At 44.4% G+C, this 22,039-nt stretch overlaps 1 protein-coding gene across 5 annotated transcripts in view; it reads left to right on the forward strand.

Annotated features, from left to right (window-relative positions):
- FBXO38 (F-box protein 38) overlaps positions 1–14,224 on the forward strand; it is a 49,476-nt gene extending 35,252 nt beyond the window's left edge. For 2 of the 5 annotated variants that reach the window (XM_066272931.1, XM_066272932.1), the window contains exons 15-22: positions 1,383–2,117; positions 7,871–7,971; positions 8,178–8,280; positions 9,982–10,148; positions 11,448–11,593; positions 12,220–12,323; positions 12,754–12,867; positions 13,643–14,224. In XM_066272931.1, the coding sequence (XP_066129028.1) occupies positions 1,383–2,117; positions 7,871–7,971; positions 8,178–8,280; positions 9,982–10,148; positions 11,448–11,593; positions 12,220–12,323; positions 12,754–12,867; positions 13,643–13,821 (1,649 nt within the window). In that variant the 3' untranslated portion in view covers positions 13,822–14,224. The remainder of the gene's footprint in view (positions 1–1,382; positions 2,118–7,870; positions 7,972–8,177; positions 8,281–9,981; positions 10,149–11,447; positions 11,594–12,219; positions 12,324–12,753; positions 12,868–13,642) is intronic. The other 3 variants (XM_066272933.1, XM_066272934.1, XM_066272936.1) reach the window with 3 other exon arrangements.
- Positions 14,225–22,039: the final 7,815 nt, after the last annotated feature.

Consider the following 22,039-nt stretch of genomic DNA (forward strand, 5'->3'; position numbering starts at 1 on the left):
GTGTCCCCTGCCACAGCTTGTGATGCAGCTAATATCTCCCTAGGAAATGTGATAGGGGCAGGAAAGGCAGCAGCCCCGGGAGTGGGGGACCTGGGTGGGGCCATTGAGGGCAGATGTAGCACAACTAGGATTCATGGACCCGGGGCTCAGGGAGGAAGAGACGCAAGGCTTGGGACTTCTACATGGAGGGTCAGGGATCGGGGATTAGCGAGAGGGATTAGACACTGAGCCACCAGAGTGATGAAAACACAGATGTCCCCAGCTCATAGTCTGCCCAGTGGGGCTTGGTGAGTGTTGGTGGCTAGTTTGGAGCTTGAGGGAGCCCTAAAGTATGTTCTTATAACCCTGCCTCTCTTTGAATCTGCTCAGCCTTCTGCCATTTGCCTCACCCCAAAACTAGAATGCTCTTAATTTTTAGGGTAATACTTCTTCCCTGTCTTCCCTTCCCTTTCCTTCTGTTTCTCAGAACCATATGCTTACCACTTTCAGCAAAGGATGAGGTTTTTAAAAATTTACTCGTTTTCCCTTGGGTACCCTACTTCTTAATGTTTCAATGTTTAGTACACATTTAACACCGAACCTGAAAAAATATATACACTCCTGTGTATGGACAGCTCAGTTCTTTAGACTTGGAAAATTTACTAACCATTGACTGATCACTGGAGTCTTATTTTATTCCTTTGAAGAAATTCAGATATCTTTACACTATGGTGGAAGGGAGCTCTACTGGGAACTGAAAAGTAGCCGCTATAGTAATATGACCAGCTAGTTAACCTTGCTTCCTGGAAAGTTCAGTTTCTGAATTTATAAACTAGGTCTTCTGTCAGCCTAACAAAATCTGATTTAAGTGTTCCTTTACATATTCATTGAGACTTACCGTGCCCCAGGGACTGAGTTAGAGGCCTTGAGGGGTCCAGAGACAAGTAACCGCTGGTCTGGTTGAAGTGTCAGATCCAAAACACATATCATGCTGATGCAGGAAACATACTACAGTGGTTTGGGGGCGGGGGTGCAGGAGAGAGTGAACCAAGGTCCGAGGCTGAAGAGTGGGGGAGAACGAGGCCCCGAGGTAGGGAGGCAGGGGTGTATTCAGAGGGAAGTTTGGGCTGGGGTATAGAGTGTGCAGCGGGGAGGAGAGTGGATGTGAGTGGAATACGCTCTTCCAGGGGAGCCCAGAAGCCTGGGCCGAGGAGGATAAACCAGGGAAGCACCAGGGAGCCACAGAGGACTTTTGAGCAGCCAAGTGATGTGGTCCCCATTATACTTTACGAAGAAAATTAGTGTACATTGTCTCCTGTTCCAGATGTACTCTTACCTTTTGTCCAGAATTTGTACTGAAATCTTTTCTTTTCCTCGGGCCATTCTTCTTTTTCTATAAGCAGTAAGTGGAAAAGGCAAGACTCCACTTCGAAAGAGGTACAACTCCCATCAGATGGGCCAGTCGAAGCAGTTTCCCCTCGAGGAAAGCAGCTGTGAGAAGGGCTGTCAGGTCACCAGTGAGCAGATCAAAGCCGATATGAAAGCAGCTAGGGATATTCCCGAAAAGAGAAAAAACAAGGATGCTAACCCCAGCCGCGGCAGCACCACAGCCAGCACAGCGGGGAACTCCGGCTCGCTCGGCGCTGCTCCTCAAAGCCCTGACTGTGTGAGGATGGTGAGCGGAGGCGGCTCTTCCGAGCCTAGCCCTGCAGAAGCGGATGTGTCCAGGCAGTGTGTCTGCTCCCCCACGGGGTCAGAGGACTCTGCGGCCATGGAGGAGGGAGACGCAGAGAGCTCTGTCTGCCCCAGATGCCGCTGCCACAGGCCCCAGGAACCCCAAAGGAGAACTAGCAGGTGTTCTGATGAGGAACGTCCTTCGACCAGCCGAGCCTGTGTTGTGAATGGCCCGGATGGTACGAGACCCGCCTTTTCCTTTAGGACTCTGCCACAAGGGGGGTCCTCAGGCCCAGCTCATGATGAGAGGACTAATGGGAGTTGCTCTGGGGCTGCAGGTGAGGACAGGAGGGGGAGCTCCCAGCCTGAGAGCTGTGACGTGCAGTCTCATGAAGACTACCCTCGGAGGCCCCTAACGCGGGCCAGGAGCAGACTGTCCCATGTACCGCTGGTATCTGAGTCAGGTATGACAATGCGGCCAGGACTAGCGCCCGCAGCTTAGGTCATTCCGCAGGGCTTCCTGCAGAAAGCCAGAATTCTGTGTTGGCCTTCTGTGATCCTACAGATTTTGAGCTAATTTTCAGCAGTGATGGGGTGAAAGGGGTATGTGTGAAAAACTTGTTAAACATCCAACCCAGAACAACTCAGTTAAGTTTCTAAGAAAAATATCTCTGTATCTGTGGCCCCTAACTACAACACTGATTGTGATGTGTAAGTCCCAGTAGATAGACTGCTCCCATCCCACGCTTAGTGGGGGCCTTACTCTGGGTGAAAATTTGAACCTTAGCTAGATGGTGAGACCCTGAAGTTGTGGGGACTGGGGTGTACCCCTGTATCTGCCTTTCTGAAGTCGAGTGTTTCTAGTGAGGTTTGCAGGTAAGTAAGAAGTTCAATTGAGAATATATATATATATATGTGTGTGTGTGTGTGTAAATTCATTAGTAATAGTTATAATGTGTACACCAAGGCATTAGGTTGGTGGGGGTGAGCACATTTCTTAATCATAATCCTCTGTGTATAAATCTGATTTTATTTTTAAGTCCTCTCCTCTGCCTTTATTAAGTCATGTCTACCTATCAATGAAGAATAATTTATTTTTATTTTTTCAAGTCTCCCTTAATATCAGAATCTTAAAATCACCCCAGAACAGAGTCAACACATTTTTTATATACTAAGTAGAGCTGATTGCATCATAGTGGAGTTAAACTTAACAAAAATAAGCTTTAGAAGATAAATATGAGAACTTAATTATATGGTGATCGTCATAGTAGCATAAACATATCACATATATGGGTTTTATTTGAAGATTTTATGTTTTGCAAAAAGGTGTGCTATATAATGACAGTACATTTTTCCAGCTTGAATTTTAAATGGTCTATGATATTTCTATACAGACAGAATTTTCCATTTTAACTATTTTGAAGGGTATAGTTCATTGACATTAAGTACATTCACATTGTGCCACCATCGCCACTGTTTATCTGAACCTTTTCATCTTCCCAAACTGAACTCTGTGCCCATTAAACTTGCCACGATGACACCTTTTGTGGCAGGACTTTTCATAGTTGTAAAGTTGTATCTGTGTGTTTACCTTTATGGATTTTTCTTCATTTTTATGCTGTGGAAGGCATTCTTTACACCTGTTCACATCTTTATACTCTTTTATTTGTTCATTTTAATTCATTTTATTTTATTTTGTGGGAACTATTCAATAGCTTAATTTTTTTATTTCAATTATTACCAAGTTGTGTCAATACTATTAATTGACATCTACTGTCTTGTCATTGCTTTGAAATGCTCTGTTATCATGTACCTTTGATACACTCCAGTGTGTCTGTGGGCATTTGGTTCTGTTCCAGGCTCTGTCCTCTTTCATTATTCTGTGTCAAAATTTCCTTCACTGGTCTATATTGATATTTATCACTTACTTTTATAGTTGTAGTTTATAATCATTTTGTTAAGCTCTAAAAGCAAAGCAAATCTTGGTTTTTGTTTGGAATTCTGTTACATTGGTTGAAAAGATTATTGTCATTTTTGCAGCACGGAGTCTTCCTATTTAGAGATGATTCTGTCTCCTATTTTCTTTTGTCTCTTGGTAAAGTTATATACTTGTTACTTTTGGGATTTGGTTTTGTTTTTAACATAGATCCTTTATATTAGCCATAGTGGGCTTTGCCTTATGTTCTGCTACCCCTTTTACCATTTCCTTCTGTTTTGTTTCATGACTAGAAGTTTTTCTTAGTTTAGATAATTCTCTAGAATTAAAAAAGAATAGATTTTATTTATAAAGTGATTTTTACTCATTAGGTAAATTATATCTGTTGTGGGTTTTTTTTTCAATTTGAGAGGACTTCGAATGTATATAGCTAATGTGTATATAGTAGGTAAATTATTTTCTAATATTTTAAAAACAATACAAGTATCCTTTCATTTACTTTCAACAACTTTTCTGAACAATGTCAAAGTGCTGATTTTAATATTATCCAGATCTCTTTTGGAAAGAACAAGTTATTTATATGGCTTTCATCTTTGTTATTTTTCTTTTTTAAAAATTTTTTAATTTATTTATTCATTTTAGAGAGATGGCAGGATAGAGAGAGAGAGAGAAGGGGGAGGAGCAGGACCATCAACTCCCATATATACCTTGACCGGGCAAGCCCAGGGTTTCGAACCCGCAACCTCAGCATTCCAGGTTAACGCTTTATCCACTGCACCACCACAGGCCAGGCTATTTTTATTTTTTTTTTACTGTATTTTTTATTTAATGAGGAGGGGAGGCAGAGACAGACAGCTGCATGTGCCCCCAGCTTGATCCACCCGGCAAGCCTCTAGGGGGCAATGCTCTGCCCATCTGGTTGCTGTGTTACAACCGGAGCCATTTTTTAGAGTTTAAGGCAGAGGCCATGGAGCCATCCTCGGTGCCCAGGGCCAGCTCACTCCAATTGAGTCATGGCTGCAGGAGGGAAAGCGAAGAGAGAGAGAGAGAAACAAGAGGTAGAGGAGTGGAGGAGCAGATGGGTACTTCTCCTGTCTGCCCTGACCAGGAATTGAACCCGGTACATCCATATACCACGCCAACACTCTACCACTGAGCCAACTGGCCAGGGCCATTTTTGTTATTTTTAATCTAGCACATGTTTGATACCTATTGGCCATCCTGCTTTAAAAATTTTAAGGTGGAAAATCACTAATAAATAAACCTGATTGAGTGTTAAGGATATTTTTAAATTACTTTAAAGAAAGCATTTGAGTTTTTTATTAAGTTTTCAATTTATGACCTTATGTAGTGTTAAAACCATGTTAAAAGCTAATATTGTTATTTATCTTATGAATTCCTATTTGGGGAATAAATGCCTGTAAGATCCTCATTGTGTAATACTTTATAAAATAAATATCCCAAAAATAACTAATTGGGTTGTCAAAGAATAACATTTAGGATTAATATGGTGTGGTGCTCATAAATACTGACCTCTTTCCCTGACACCTGAGCCTGGATTGGTCTGCTTTTCTGTGTTTCTCTATCATCTTCTGCACTAACATTAACTGCGCTGTGTTGTAATGTCATGTTTTACTGTCTGTGTTTCCAATAGACTGAGCTCCGTGAGGGCAGGGACAATGTCTGCTTGTTCACCATTGTATGCCCAGCTTCTAGCATAATGTCTTACATAGTATGGGGCTCAGTGAATAACTGTGAACTTAGTAAGTGGTAGGAACCATCACATGAGGTATGTTGATGTCAGTGGTTGTGTGAAGTCACTAATACTTGTCCCTATACAAGATTAATTTTCCCAAAGCAAAGAGAGAGGCATAAAAAATAAATAACAGGGTCAACTTTGTTAATACTATTTATTGACATTCATTCTCGTGTCATTGTTTTTGAAATGCTCTTTCATCTCTGGGCGTTGGGTTCTGTGCCAGTGGTCTGTCCTCTTACATTGGGAAGCCTTTGTTTTTCAAGGTCGCCATATTAAGTGCAATTAGTTTTACAGCTTTTCTTAGAAAACGTAAACTGCCAATTTGGGCACTCAGCAGAGTAGGAAATTTAACTTTGAACCTCATATTCTGATGAATTTAAGGGGAAGGGAGAGAACAATTCAGGAAGGTGAGAGTTTGAAAATTGGGTTGTAAAAAGAGAATGCTAATAGAAGATTCTTATTTGAACCGTCACAGAAGAATGTACACAGACCTGCTTTTGTATGTTCACATTCATTTTTGTGGTACAGGGACAGGGAGCCAGGACCTGTTACTGGTTGTAGAACAGGAGTCAGGAACCTATGGCTCGCGAGCCAGATGTGGCTCTTTTGATGGCTGCATCTGGCTTGCAGACAAATCTTTAATAAAAAAAAATAATAACGTTAAAAATATAAAACATTCTCATGTATTACAAGCCATTCATTTCCTACCGCTCATGTTCATGGTTGCGGGTGGCTGGAGCCAATCACAGCTGTCCTCCGGGGCAACACCAAATTTTTATTGGATAATGCGTAAAGTACACGGGTCATTGTATGGCTCTCATGGAATTACATTTTAAAATATGTGGCGTTCATGGCTCTCTCAGCCAAAAAGGTTCCTGACCCCTGTTGTAGAAAGTGTGACTTTTGTCTGTTACATGAAATACGCAGCCTGTAGAAACCTTGTCAATGAAGATAATTAGCTTGTACACGAAGTTCCTGCCAGAATGCTGTGGAAGGCGGCCTTCACTGGACCGCCTAGATCAGTTGGTTTTATGTTTTTCCAGAATTCCAGGGTTTTGCTGGGTTTAGGGTCATTGTAGGAAGTTTGAGGGCTGCTTGGGTTCCTTTTAAGGCTTCAGCCAATACAGCTGCTTTCTGTTGTTTGCCACAGCAAGATTTCAGATGGTGGAGGAAAGGTTCTGGTATGTAAAAAAACAAAAAAACACTTGGAGTAACTCTCTAGAGTTCCCATCTGACCCCAAGCCTTTGGGGACTGGCAGCCTGTGCACCTTGTCTCCTTGTCTTCCTGAGCAGTTTTCCTGTGTGAAGGTGGAGTGCTGTGTGGACACCCACATGGTGGGACTCCGTTCAGGAAGCTCAGCCTTACTTCCTGCACTTTCTGCTCTGCTGTGGATCGACTGAGTCAGAAATGAGGACTGACTGTTAGTGTCTTGTCTGAGAATACGTCTGTGCATTTAATACCATGTTTGCTTTAATAACTAAATGATAATGTTATAAGACCATACTAGCAGATAAACCAGGTTCTCGCTAACTAGGGCAGATAAAAGACTACAGGTTTTCTGGCATAGAGACTGGCACCAGATTGCCTGGGTTCCACCAGTTAACACCTTCACGAGCCTCCCATGTCTCGTTTTTCCTAATTTGTGAAATAAGAATAATAAATCTATCTAGAAGGGCTGTTACAAGGATTACATCACTTGAGTACAAGTGAAACCCTTAGAAAAGTGTCTGACACACAGTAAGCGCTCAGTAAACATTTGCTGTTATTGTTACTCCACTTATGTGCCCGTGATGGATGCATTCATTCAGTGAATGCCGAGTGCCAGTCACTAAGTAAATGTTCATTTCAGCTCATTGCCAGCAGCTGAAATTGATACAAAAAGGAGATATGACAGTGTTGTTGCCTTTGAGGAGGTTTTAGTTTAAATGGAGAAATAGAAGAAATACACAGGGAATCAGGAGACCCTATATATGTTTGTGAGTCCAGGTGATTTTTTAAGAGCAGGTGGCATTTGAGATGCTTTTTTCAGGAAGGGTAGTATCTCCAGGAGTGCCCAGGAAAGTTGTTCTGGGCAAAAGGAACTAGAGAGATTAACGGCGGAGGCATTGGGAGATGACTCGGGCACAGTATGGAATGAAACTGAACAGGTAGGGCTAAAGCACAGCTCCAGAGGTAGCATTGAAATGCACTGATGAAGCAGCAGTCGAGAATTTGAGGTTGTTTAGCAGGAACTGGGTGAGTTTCATCTAGTTCAGATGGGCCATATTCAGATGGGCCAAGTGACTAGAAATAGGATTGTCACCTAGATCGTTGGAATGGCCCAGGGATGAGGAGAGAGTAGAGGAGAGAGTTGAGTTTTGGAACTGTCAGTTGGAAATAGCGGTCTGCCTGTATTCCATTGGGGACCAAGTCGCAAATTTGAGAGTTGCCTCAGGGGGAGTTATACACACGCAATTGAATGTGCTCTCTCAAAGGAAAGAAAGCAAGGTTAAAATGTGCATGTTCCTCTTGCTTTTTCTAGAGGTTGCCAAAACAAAGCCACGTCACGCTGTGAAGCGGAAGCGGACAGCAGATAAATCCACCAGCACCAGCGACCCTGTGATTGAGGACGACCACGTGCAGGTGAAGGAAAAGCCCCCACTCACCTCTCAGTCCAGCCGCGGTCCTGAGTAATGTAATGGGACTAAGGTTTCCATCTTTATATACGCGCTTTGCTCTAGACAGAAGGAACTGCTAACAACGGCTTCTCACTTGTGCCAGTGAAGACATTGTTTTTCCAGAGAAAGGACAGAAAGAGACAGCTAACTTTGAAATTGTTCTCCTCACAGGTCCTTGTGTTAAAGTCCAAAAATCTGGTTGGCGTCACTATGACCAACTGTGGAATCACAGATCTGGTGCTAAAAGACTGTCCCAAGATGATGTTCATCCATGGTATGTATTTAGGCCCTGTCATACAAGAGAAGCATGAGAAAGCCTAAGGAAATAAGACTTAATAAATACTACATGACTTTGTTATCTTTTCTAAGGAATCATGTTGGGTTATTTCTAATTCTGTTCTTCTGTAGTTCTCAAATAATTACTCAGTAGTATTTGTGAGAGGCCATGTGCAGAGACTTGCTTGGTTCATCTTTTAAAATAGCCTCTCCTTCAGTTTCTTCTAAATGGCAAATGGTACTTCCTCTGATTGAGTAGAACAACAACATGGATGAGTTTTGGGGACAGTGGAGCTCAACTTGAATCCTGTCTCTGCTGTTTGCTGACTGTGTGATGTTGGACATGTTTTCTGTGTAAATGTGCTGGTGGAGATTGGTGACAGGGCCTTTAGTGCTTAACTGTCCTGGGTTTGGTTGACATGATTCATTGTAACCTCAGATCATGGCATGTTGTCATAGTCCAAGCCCCGCTGTTCTTTTAGTTTGATTTGTCCCTCATCGCCAATCCCATCAGCATCTGCCACCTACACTTGTGTATGTAATATGTGTCCTTCCAGCCCATCTCTCCTGTATTTACTTATATACATGTGTCTCTCTGAGCAGACAGCAGGCTATTATTTCATGTGACCTTTTAAAATGTTAGGTACTGGTATGTCCTGTACATCAGTGGTCCCCAACCTTTTTTGGGCCAGGGACTAGTTTAATGTCAGAAAATATTTTCACAGACCGGCCTTTAGGGTGGGACGGATAAATGTATCACGTGACCGAGACAAGCGTCGAGAGTGAGTCTTAGACGGATGTAACAGAGGGAATCTGGTCATTTTTAAAAATAAAACATTGTTCAGACTTAAATATAAATAAAACGGAAATAATGTAAGTTATTTATTCTTTCTCTGCAGACCGGTACCAAATGGCCCATGGACCACTACCGGTCCGTGGCCTGGGAATTGGGGACCACTGCTGTACATGACCTATTTATTTTTTCACTTCACTCAAAATTACATATTTGGTACCTATCTATGTAAAATTATGAAGATCTACCTCGTGTCTTGCCTTGGGACAGTTATATATTCTCTGTGTGCCTGAGGAACTCAATTGTTAATTCTGATTATTTTAAATTTAAATAGCTACAGGTGGCTAGTGGCTACCACATTAGACTGTCCAGCTTTAGACCAATGTATATAAAAATTGCTGGATCTTTGAAGGTTCTGCTTTTATACCTATGATAGGAATTAAAATGAACTCTGTTCATTTCCTGTAGGTGAATATAAGATAGTATATGTGAACTAATCCAGTTTATTTGACCATTAGCCATAAAGCTGTAGAATTTAATAGTAACCATCATTCATTGTCTTCAGTAAGTATTTCCTGAACAGTCCCTATGTTTAGATAGGTCATGCTGTGGAACTCAGAGTTCTTGCCAGGAGAACCGTAGACAGGACAGGTCCACTCACTTCCCCTCACACATGGGAGCCCTTCTTTTGAACAGCACAAAATCACATTTTCAAATTATTTTGATAACCATCAGTTGTACTTTATGACAGTATATGACCTTTGTTAAAGATGTTTATTACATCTGCAGTATTTTATTCTAAAGAAGTTGGGCCAGTCTTTCAAAGATGGTTCTAAACAGGCTGTACATTGCTATGTTACTTTACGTGATTTACTTGTAGAGTTTACCATTGTTTTCATTTTGCAGCTACCAGGTGCAGGGTCCTGAAACATTTAAAAGTAGAAAATGCACCAATTGTAAACCGATTTGACTATGCCCAGTGCAAGAAGCTGAACATGGACCAGGTGCTAGACCAGATACTGCGTATGCCTCCCGAGAGAAACCGCATCATATACCTGCGCCCCATGCAGCAGGTATGGCTCCACCCCTTCTGACGACACAGGTGTTACAGCGACATTTTTCAACCTTGGGGGCTTGGCGTGTCTTCATCTGTCAGGCCACAGTGATGATTCTTTAGATTCTGCAAAGTTCTTCTAACCAAGCGAGGTGACTGGGCCAGTCTTCATTCATGCTTCTCTGCTAGATTTCTGGGGTTGTTTAGCAAGTTCTGTGTAAGGGCAGTTGTTACTCAAATTTTCGTGCTTATTACAAGTTGCCTGTAGCTAAGAGCCCTGACTGGTTTCAGACTGCCTGATCCAATTTCTGGTTCATTGACCTGAAGCTAATTATTTAACATTTGTCTTGGTTTCTTCATCTGTAGAATCAGAAGAATAAAAACCTAGTTAATGTGATGGTTAAATTTGTATGTGTGGAGTGCCAAGCAGTTGCTGTCGTGTAGTAAGCCATCATGATAGCTGCTATTCATATTATCATTTTCATTATTTGAAGAGTGAAGATTTTTACTGTACATATGAAATTATGGATGTTAGCTGAACCTTTTGTGGTAATCATTTCTCAATAAACGTAAACCAACTCAACATGCTGACTGCCTGCAACTTACACATTAATGTCTGTTAGTCATTTCTAGTATAACAACAAACAAAAATAACAGTGAACAACATATCCCAGATGCTGTGCTTGATGCCTAAAAAAGTAAAGGAAGTATCGAACAGTCCTTGCAGTTAGGGTTCGAGCCTGTCTCCAAAAGAGGCATTTGAACAAATTGTTGAGTGTCGAGAATGTGCTGGGGCTGAAAAACGCGCAGTACATCATCCTCCCCTCAAGCCGGGTGTTTCCAAGAAGAAGGGTGACGTGAACACCACTAGGGTGGCGGAGTGGGGTGTCCTAAGTGGAGACGAGGATGAAGGTATTCCTAGCGGAGAGTAATGTGAACAGTGGCTTGGGGGGGGGTGCTGCAGGGAGCTGGGCTACTGGGCTACCTGCTGCACATTCACAGTCCTCTACAGTCTGAGCTCACACCTGTGAGGGACCTGCTCAGGAGGGGCTTCCTGGGGCCACTTCCCTATTTTGGATTCTCTGTTTAATGGGTATTTACATAACAGTGAAATGGAAATGGCTGAGCTTGCCAGACAAGGATCTGCTAAGCCTCACTCCCAGCACGGCAGGCTGTGTTCAGGGCTGAATGTGACATTTGATTTTCAAATCAGCCAGAGATGTTAAAACATTGGTCCCCAGGAAGGACTGTCCAAGCTCCAGGAGATAATGTCTAAGGTATTTTGTTCCTTGGTCCAAATCTCTCTTGTCTTCTGTAGGTGGACACGCTAACGTTGGAGCAGAAGCTGTTCAGCGGCCCCTACCCCTATCACATCTGCATTATCCACGAGTTCAGTAACCCTCCCAACGTCCGGAACAAGGTGCGCATCCGCAGCTGGATGGACACCATAGCGAACATCAACCAGTGAGTAGCCAGTGGCCCTGGGGGCCTCTCAGTCCCGTCCTGTCGCCAGGGCTCACAGAAACCAAGCCTAGTTATTCTCTTTGAAATGACTGCACCTGGGCTTTCTGGGCGCTGAAACATTTGAAATATAACATGGGAGAAGCCGGAGGAACGAGGACTTAAAACTAAGAAGCGTACATGCCTATTTGTAGCTCTTTACTTTCAAATGTAAAGAAAATTTCCAAGAACAGACTGGACATGTACATTTGACTTCATCTCTTTAGCCTTTGGGCATGGAAAGAGATAAATTAAAAATCTTAAAACTAATGTTTTGCATCATCAAAAAATTGGACTTTTTAGGCATTTGTTATATAAACATTATGTTAAGCATGTTATAGACACGAGATATTTGAGCGAACAGCTTCTTTCTCTACCTAATGGGATTTGGAAGGTAGGGAAGAAAGTCCTTTTGACCTGACAGGGTGTGTGTTCTCTAGGCTGAGTGGCCTCCTCACGTTGGGTATGTCGTGTGTGAGGGGAAGTATCCGTTAGGATGCAGGTCTGGCTCGGTTGTGGCAGTTCTGTCTACCCCACACCTCACCGTCGTTTTCAGTTTTGTAATTATGGATTTTTCTTGTGGCCTCCAGAGAGCTCATTAAGTATGAATTCTTCCCGGAAGCCTCACGAACTGAAGATGACTTAAAGAAGTACCCCAAGTACCCCTGGGGCAGAGATATCTACACTTTAGAAGGTGAGTGTTCGCCCCTGGTGGGAAAGCCGAGGAGCCCTTAACTAATGAGAGGGAGAGATGGGTCTTAGGGAAGACAGGACCGGGAGCTACGCCCAGTTCGTCGGGAGTAGAGTGCGTGGGTGGTAGGCGCCGCTCCTGCGCATCTTGGCCACCCCTCAATGCTTGGAAGCAGTGTAGAAAACACAGAGTGAAAGGAAACTGGGAGAGTTGAGGGCACCTGTCTCAACCTATATATATAGAGAAAAAAAACACTAGGTTTGATGCAAGCAAAGGGTGACCAAGGCCCTGACTGGGTGCTGGAGTTGACATCTCCTGGTCCCGGCCCTCTCGGCCAGGAGGGCGGCAGCCCATCTCACATTCTGCTGGTGGCGTCCGCGGGTCTGGCCCCACCATGACCTCGCCAGCAGCACTGCTCCCTGTCTCCTTCCAGGTGTCGTGGATGGCGCCCCGTATTCCATGATTTCCGACTTCCCTTGGTTGAGGTCTCTGCGGGCAGCTGAACCCAACAGCTTCGCCAGATATGACTTCGAAGATGATGAAGAAAGTAATTATGACCTGACTTGCTTGGTGGCCCCTAGTTCAAGTGCATCTATTGTGTTAGATGCGCATTCTGTCCTGTTTGAGAGTTTGGAGCAATGAATTTTTTAAATCACTTCCCACAGAACATCTTCCATAAATGTTTATATTTGCTTTTTGTTATAGTTTGGTTCTCCCCCAACGAAAAATACCTCTGCATTTGCACAGTAGGTGATCAGTTGACTTACCAGGATCTCTGAAGGTTGGTGGGAAGGATTCCTTCAGACAGATTTTCCTACCTAGATTTTTTTGTTATACATGTTTATACTTTTGCTAGTCCTTATTGTCCGTCAGTGATACTGTTTCAGATTCATCGCAGTTACACTGTTCCTTTGCTACTTATGATAGCATGCAGGAACTTACAGTCTGGATGTAGATATTTGGGGAGAAAGTTGGAGGAAGTTTTGAATGTCGTTGTTCAAGGTGTTAGCTCACTTGAATATCTACTTGAAGGATGTTTCAAACATATGGAATGAGTAAATGGGTTTTCTAAGCTACTTATACGTCCACGACTTAGTCTCCGTGGTGCACATCCACTTCGGGCCTTTCGCCACGTATGTCCTGCGTATCAAACATGCTGTGTAACCAGACTCAGGGGACCCGTTCCCTGAGCCTTGCGCGTGTCAGTGGCATTCCATGCATTCCATGACTGTACATAGGCCTATCTCCGGGACCAGCTTAATTGAGTGACTTTCTCAGCGAGTCTGATAATCACGCGTGTTTTTCTTCTTCTGATTTCCAAGGCACCATCTACGCTCCTCGTAGGAAAGGGCAGCTGTCTGCAGACATCTGTATGGAGACAATAGGAGAAGAAATTTCAGAGATGCGTCAGATGAAGAAGGGTGTGTTTCAACGAGTAGTGGCGATTTTTATCCACTACTGTGATGTCAACGGAGAGCCGGTTGAAGATGACTACATTTGACTGGTCCCTCCTACTTCCAGCTGTGCTGGCAGGAAGCCGCTGGGGCCGTCCAGCTGCTGAGAGAGCTCACCAGGCTGCGGGGGTCGCCCCAGCTCAGCGTTAGATACAGGAAATGTGTGAGGAACGCTGAAGTCCTATACAAAGATTTGTACATAAAGGAACTATACAAAGACACTTCCTAAGTACCAACTTTATATCATATGTTTATACAATTTAATTTAAAAATTCATTTTAAAATGAAGGCAGATCATTGGAAAGAGTTCATTTTTCCTGAGTTAGTTCATGAAGTGTCACTTTCTGGCTGAGCCCCATTTACTATATTCGTAATAATCACTGTCATCCCCGTAAACCTGTGCCTTTTTCTTCTCGAGCGGAGCAGTTTGAGTAAATCTGTTGGAGAGTCTTTGTGTCTTGTGTGCTTTTTTTTGTTACTATTAAAACACAAACTGGACCTTATAGCCAGAGGTGGCTATATGTTTCCGTACAAAATTGTGTTTCTTTTTTCTCTTGGTATAGTTCCATATTTCTTAAAATCAAATAAGAGACATGAGTTAAAAACAACAACAATCAAAAAACAAAAACAAAACAAACCTGAGCTTTGAAGGAGAAATAGAAAAGTTTCCAAAGCATTTCTAGCTATTTATTTCCACATTCAATTGTGTATATGCTTTATCTTGAATATAAAAATAAAAGTTTATTAAAGTTTTTCTTGCCTTGTACCTGAATCCCTCTTGTCGGAGTAGCAAACAGTGCACAGGAAAGGAACGTGTGAAGCTGTGTCTAAGGAACACTCCAGTGAATTCACTGCCAATTTTTTCTGAGTTCCACGGCTGCAGGATCCCCAACTCCCAGACTCTCCACGACAGAACAGAACTTCCAGGGACATCTGTCATCAGGAGATGGCTCTCAGACACTATCCGGACATGGCAGAAATCTTTGTTGTTTCAGAGTGTTGAGTCAAAAGCAAAACAACAAAACCCTTTGCAGCACCACCTGCTCGTAAGGGATGGGTTTGCCACTCGCTACTGAGGGACCTCAGCAAACTGCTTAAATTGGAGGTCTGGGGAAAGTCTTAAAAACTCTTCAAATGCAGTCACGTGCTGCATGACGACATTTCGGTCCACAGTGAACCACATACACAATGGTGGTCCCAGTTAAGCTACAACATTCCTGTCTCCTAGTGATGTCATGCCATCTGGTAAAATCTTAACCATACATCTTGGTGTCGTGTAAGCTCTCAAGGGGTTTTCTTTCCTGTTTTGTCAGGCAGGGTATGACATCCCTGACAGAGAGGCGTCCGTCTCCGAGATGGTCGAAGGCTGCCTGCCACGGGACCAGCTGAGGAGCCAGCTGGGCAACGTGTCCCGCTGAAGCCCCCTTGCTTCAGAGCTCTTGGTTGAGTTTGGTAACTGACTATTTGGGCCACTTGTGTTTCCTCTTCCTATGCTTTATATTCCTGCTTTTATGGTTTAAATTCCCCAATAAAGAATGAGCCCTGGACACCCTGGGCTCCCTCCCTCATCCCCAATTAAAGCAGAACTCTAGGCCAGAGCTCTTCCTCTCTGCCCTCCCAACTTGCTGTGTGGCCCCAGGGATCCTGTGTGACCTTCAGGTTGACCTGACGGTTATTGCCAAGGCCACCTTGCAATAAGAGGAACCCCAAGGGCCAGCCCAGCCACAACACTGGTTACTGACAGGCTGAAACTGGCACAGAACAACGTGTTTGTGGTGATGCCATGTGAACAAACCTACAGTAGTAGCTAAACCACCTGGGTTAAGTCTAATGTTCCCACAATGACAATTCCCGAAGGGCTCATTTGTGGTGGCGCATGACCGGAATCTGTAATTATGGTCCCTATGAGCTATAAGGGCCTGAGAGCTTATCTAGTCCAACCCCCTCATTTGTAGGAGATTAACTAAAGCCCAGAAGGAACTGATTAAGGCCAGCTAGGATGAGAATCCCAGCACTGATCCCCAAGGCTGCTGCTATCTCATTAACGTCAGTAGAAATGCAAGGGCACCAGCAAGTTTTCCTAACACTGAAATAGTGTGAATGATAGTGTCTTTCTGCAAAGTTTCTCTTTTCTGAGGCTTTTAAAATTCTTCCTGTTACATTAGGAAGGATGTTAGCTACTGCATTCTGCCATCTCTTTATTACCTTGATTTTAACTCAGCTAACTTTCCTTTTAACTAAAGTGTGAGCCATTCTCCAGGTTAGAACTATGATCAGTAAAAGATAGAAAAAATATAGAACATTCTAGATACTTTAAAATAATATAACCCCCAACCCACAGTTTAAGATTCAAACCAAAACTTATTTTTCACTGTAAATGTAACCAAACAATCTCACGCAGCGATTTGCAGTCTTGTTTATCTCATGACACACATAAACTACTAAAATTCTGCAGCACACCAAAAATTCTACGTTTTGCTGATCTGACCAAAAAAAAAAAAAAAAAAAATAGGTATGATTTTGATTCATTCACACCAGACATCTATTGCTGTGTTGGTTGTTGTCATTTTTTTTAAATTTAAAAATCTAAGGAAAAAGAGGTCAGTACCCCTGACTAAATAGTCTGGAATTGCATGTTTTAAAACTTGGGGGGCACCTCCATGTGCTTTTGGTTGAAAATTGCTGACCTAACCTATGCTTAGATGAACCACTCGAGGTCGCTACTTCCTAATTTGTTGATCCATCCACCGGCTCAATGCACTGTCAGAACAAACACAGCAGGGGGCGATGAAACCATTCTACAGCCGCCCAGGCTGGACCAACTGAAAACCAATTTGGAAGGTGGTACCTGCAACAGAAGGCGTTTAGTAAATGTCTATGGCTGGATAGTGATTGCCCTATAGCAGGGGTCAGCACACTTCTGTACAGAGACAGATAGTAAATACTTTCAGCTCAGCTGTGACAAGAACTCAACTCTGCGGCTGTGGTGTGAAAGCAGGCATAGACGATCTATTAACAAATGACCATGGTTGTGTTACAGCAAAACTTTATTTATGGACACAAATTTGAACTGCACATAATTTTCACATGTCACAAAATACCTTTTGATTTGCTTCCAACTGCTTAAAAAAGTAAAAACCATTTACAGACTGGAAGATTTGCTTACACCACAGAGAACTGAGTTGCTCTATTCATCTATTCAATGACGTGGAGCTGGCACATTTTTCAAAGGCCTTAAGGAATGTTTCATGGATGGACTCGTGAATTAATGTCAATGTTAGAGAGAGAACCAGGTTTCTCACGTAGTGCAGCTGGGCGCGTGAGTCCTAATAATCTCTCTTAATAAGAGTTGATACCACAGTTCTTCCAGGGACTTTGCATCTGGACTCAAAAAGCCTGGATTTGGATTCTGACCCCCCTCAAATGACTGCTGGGTGACCTGGAGATGGTCACAAGCCTGACTCGAGAGTCTCAGTTTCTTCATCTGTAAAGTTGTAACACCGGATGACATGCCCACTGCACAGGGCAACTATGAAGGTCCAACAAGGGCCGTCAGGACGCTGGAAAGTATGAAGCGGAGGTAGTATTGCTCCCACTGAAACCCCCTTCATTCGGAAAGGATTTCTATTTTTCTAATCTTTTCATAACCTACAGTTCCACTACTCATATAGCCAGGATAGAGGAAGCAGTGAGAACTGGGGAGACCATGAGATGGAGGAAATAATACTATGTATGAAAGCCTTTACTGCTTTCTATACATTCTCACAGGAACACTTCAAAATATGTTGGGTCCTGTGTCCCCTGCTTCACTGTCGGGAAAATGAGTGTTGAGCAGGTTAACAATCTTGCTCAAAAACACAAACCTAGGAAGTCATGGAAGCAGGAAACCAGCAGGCTGACTCCAAAGCCCGCCCAACTTGAGCAACGTGTCTCAGTCCCTCTAAGGGAGGGCTGCGGCCGCACGGGGGCATGGAAGGACCGCCTTCCCACAGGGCGTCTGCCACGTCAGAGATGCTGCAGCCGCTTCCACGTGAAACCTTGCGGGCTGTCACGTGGTCAGCAGAGTCCCGAGTAAAGGCAGCTGCTGATCTTCTGACGCCTCCAACGCCCGACTCAGGAATGGCATGCAGCTAGAGCATAAAAGACCATACTGCTGATTATATATATACAGCGTCTATCGTCTGAAACGCACACAAGGCAACTACAGCGAAGAAAGGAGAACTGCGTGCTGATGCGGACTGATGCTGGAGGCGTCCTGTTGAGAAGGGCAATTTGCAGATTATTACATTCAGCCACATCTTACTGCTACGGAAGAACGAAACAAAACCGTACATTTTTCCACGTACATTTACATGGGTGTAAACACACGGAACACGTTCTTGAATGCTGTAAGCCGGGCAATACAAGCAATTACTTCTTGGAGTGGGGTTGGGTGTTAGTCAAAGGGGTGTCTGCTGTATCTACAGTATTAGAACTTTTTATCACGAGACTGGGTTGCAGAAATACACTATTTATATAACCCATCATTTATATGCCCCCCCTATAGAGAATCTGTATATTTAGAAATCAAATAAATTTAAAGTAAGGGAGTAAGAAAACAGCTAGAATGGAGTGACCTGAAATGTTACAGTCTTGACACCTGTCCCTTAAACGTTCTGTGTCCTTGGGCCAATCACCTCTGCTGACAAAGTCTGTTTCCTTGTCTATAAAATGAAGTCAGTAACCACCTTCCTCCCAGCCGAGCAGCTGTGAGAGAGCACAGAGGTACCACTGGGGTCCTGCAGTAGTGAACTGATGGGACCAGTATGAACACATCCACCGCGTGTGCACATTCCAGCTAAACAAGTGGGATGTCGTTGTGCCTCCCCGTAGGGATCGGCAGCCCCAGTGACGGTCTGGAATACACCAGGCTCATGCTCTCCCTTGGCTCCACGTCTGTCTGATTCTCGGGGTTCGGTGCTGGGACTTCAGGCCCCTGAATACCAAAAAGGCTGCGAAAGATCGGTGCAAGGGCCCTTTCCTCCTGGTCAATCATCAACCTGTATCCCTCCATTGTTCAAAGAGGAAATGAGGCTCAGAGCGCAGAAGGGTGCAGAAGAAAGGAACAGAGCCAGTGAGAGGCCAAGTTTCCCACCTGGATGAGTAGGTTCCCCAGCTGCTCTCCGGGTCCCAGGCTGATGCGGGAGATGCTTAGGCAGTGGGAGATGAGGGAGGCCGCCATGTGGCTCATTCGCTGCGCTCTTCCAGCATTAGGTCCAACGTGTGAATGGGGAATAAATTAATCCCGACAACGCACAGTGTGGCACACGATTCGGGCTGGGGGCTCCAGTGTCAGGCTGCCTGCATTCGCGTTCAAATCCACACTTCTCATCTGTTTCCTTGGGCAGCAGAGATGTGTCAGCTGAGGTTTGCTGGTGGTTGGGTAAAGCAGGGGAGACTTGGGTATTTATCTCGCAAGGATTTGACGGGGATTAAATGAGCTGATCCATGGGAAGCACTTACCACAGTGCCTAGAGAAAGGAGCTCATTCAATGTTAGCTTTACTTCTTACTGCTACATTGTTATTATTGTTAACTAAAATATGCTCTTGGGGAGCAGGGAGAGAAAGGAAAAGGAGAAACATAATCTAAATCAAATGGAACAGTAGTTAAAAATATACATCCAGCTTCCCTTCTCTCTCTTGTTTCCAAAAGTGTGGAGTGCAGCTTGCAATCAAATCACGTTAACTCATCATGTTTGAAAGTTCATCTCTGGTAAGTTCTCTTCCAACCCTTCCTGGCTTTAAAGAGCCCTTTGACAGAGGTGGGGAGTCCCCGACAGTTCTCCAACACTCACTCGTTGGGCAACTCGAAAGCCCAGGGTGAGCTCTGAGCATTGGCCTCTCCTTAAAGGGGACCTTGTTTTGTTCTCGTCTGTGTGGCTGCTTCCTATTTAGGGCGAGCAATAGTGATTTTCTATTTTAGGCATCGCTATAATGTTTCTTCCTAAAATAAATGTACAGAAGTGAAAACTTGAATTGACTTCGATAAGAATATTATGTGAATACCAGTACCGGCTGGACACATTTGGTAAAAATCCTCACGCTGGCCCTTGGGTGACACACTTTGGAATGAATGTTCCCAATGATCCTACCAGCTCAAGCATTCTCCCCATTCTGTAGACGAGACAGTGAAGCAAGAGCCCCAGTGATACAAAGTCCCAAACTCAGGCCTCTAGATCCAGTCTGACTTGTTTACATTCAAACCAAATATTCAGCCTCAGTTTTCGAGACTGGATGGAAGACAGACTGCAAATTAGGGCTACAAGAAGCCGATGCATTAGCCTTTTATTCCCCCTAGGTCAGCTGTTATGGGAAAAACTCTGACCAGAGCAAAGCGCAGTGACAGGGAAAGAGAAAAGCCACGCTGACCTCTTAGGAAGGAGAGCTACAACACCAAAGGGAACAGCAGGTCGGTAGACAGACAGCACAGCACCGGAAGACGCCATGGCTGTTCTGAAAATGATAGTGAAGGTAATTTAGTTATAGCCTCTCCCGGTGCCTCCCTGAGCCCCCTTCCTCGCCCATCCCTATTCCCCCGCCCCCACCCCCACCCCCCAGCTGGACTCATTTTCTCAGGAAAGAGCAAGTTGGCAGCTTGAAGAGGACATGTTGGTGAGAGGAGGTGAAATCTCAGAAAGAGTGGGTTTTTCTACAACACAAACTTGGGTGTTAGTTGCAGAAGTTGGTTTTCATCTCTTTTGTTGTCCAGCTGTTAATCGTGAGCTGGATGTGCGCTGGGCTTCTCCCCGGACGGCCCTGCAGGCCGCAGAGTTGTGCTGAGGAGCAGCGCAGGCGAACACCCTCTATCCCAGGCAGTCCGGTCGCAACCTCCCTCACCCGGTGATCGTCGCGGCCACTGTGCCTCTCCTCCCTGGGAGCATTGCTTCTTGACACTGTGGGCTTCCTGGGAAATGGTGGCCTTCTCAGTGAAGAGGGTAAGATGCAGGCCTCCTCCTTCTGAGCCTTCCACGCACACGCATGCTACTTGGATCCCCAGAAGCCAGAGACGGAGGAGTTGCCAAGCTGGGAGCTGTCTAGACAGAACCAATCTGGTCCTGTCCTGGGAACCACCAATGTGGCCCTTCAGAGCATCACCCACATTGCCCCAGCCCTGGTCCAAAGAGACAGTGAAGTTTGCTTATGAGTCCCTCTCTTCAAAGGAGATCATCCTCTTGACAATGACAAAGGCTCCTTCCTATACTGCTGTCCTCTCCCTGGTCTGGGGTGCTTGTGACCTCCATAAACACCAATCATGACTGGCCCACGGAAGCGTGTCCAGAGAGTCCAGAGGCTATGGACCAGTGACTGGTGAGATACCACGTTCCCACCTGTGTTGTAATCGGTGGCTCCCCGTTGCACCCACATTACCCTGTAAGACAGTAAACCTGCCTCTGAGAAATAACATTTTACATAAGCAGATGTGCTTGCTAAGCTCCAGGGAAAAGAAGCATTTCATAGGGAAGAAATTCTACTGTATTTATGTGTGTGTGTGCACTTATGCATTGAGTAGTAGATCCCATTGACTTTAGGACATTAAACAAGGTTTACCCGTTGCCTTAAAGCATGAAACCTGTTCCTCTGTCTGAGTTCTACCCTAAGAAGTTCTTGATGATTCACGGAGAACAGAAACCACATTCAGACAGCACGTGGAACAAATCCACTCATCTCTGCCTCTCCCATTACAAAATGAAGGAAGGAAAGCCACTGTGAGGAGGTGTATTAATCCTCAGCATGGGGAGGGGCCCATCAGTGGGGTGACCAACCGGCCTAGTTTTCCTGGGACTCATTGGTTTCTTGCAATGTGAGACCCTTGGTGCTGGTGCTAAAACCAGGGGTATTGGTCACCTGAGTCCTATGTGGAGCCTGACCATCCTCCTTATCATGTCTGGGGACAGAAAGAAGAGGGAGAGGCAATAGGTTCTGCCCTCCTGGATGAAATTGGTGACAAGGAAGTGACTGTGGCTTCTGAGATGACTCGGAAAGAAAGCAGGGTCAACAGCCCAAGCAGAAGGAAGGGGAGCTGGTGAGGCCAGAAACTTCTGGCACAGCGTTGCCTTGTGGCGTGTATCACACATGCACCCACCACCACCCTACTGAAAGGACTGGTTATTGGGGATTTTATCAGCAACCAAAAAAAAAAAAAAAAAAAAAAAAAAGATAACTGAGCCTCAACCCGGCTGTCTGATTCACCCAAGATAAAGTATCTGGTGGTAACTCTGATATCC

Source organism: Saccopteryx bilineata, chromosome 4, assembly GCF_036850765.1.
Source record: "Saccopteryx bilineata isolate mSacBil1 chromosome 4, mSacBil1_pri_phased_curated, whole genome shotgun sequence".
NCBI classification, from domain to species: domain Eukaryota; kingdom Metazoa; phylum Chordata; class Mammalia; order Chiroptera; family Emballonuridae; genus Saccopteryx; species Saccopteryx bilineata.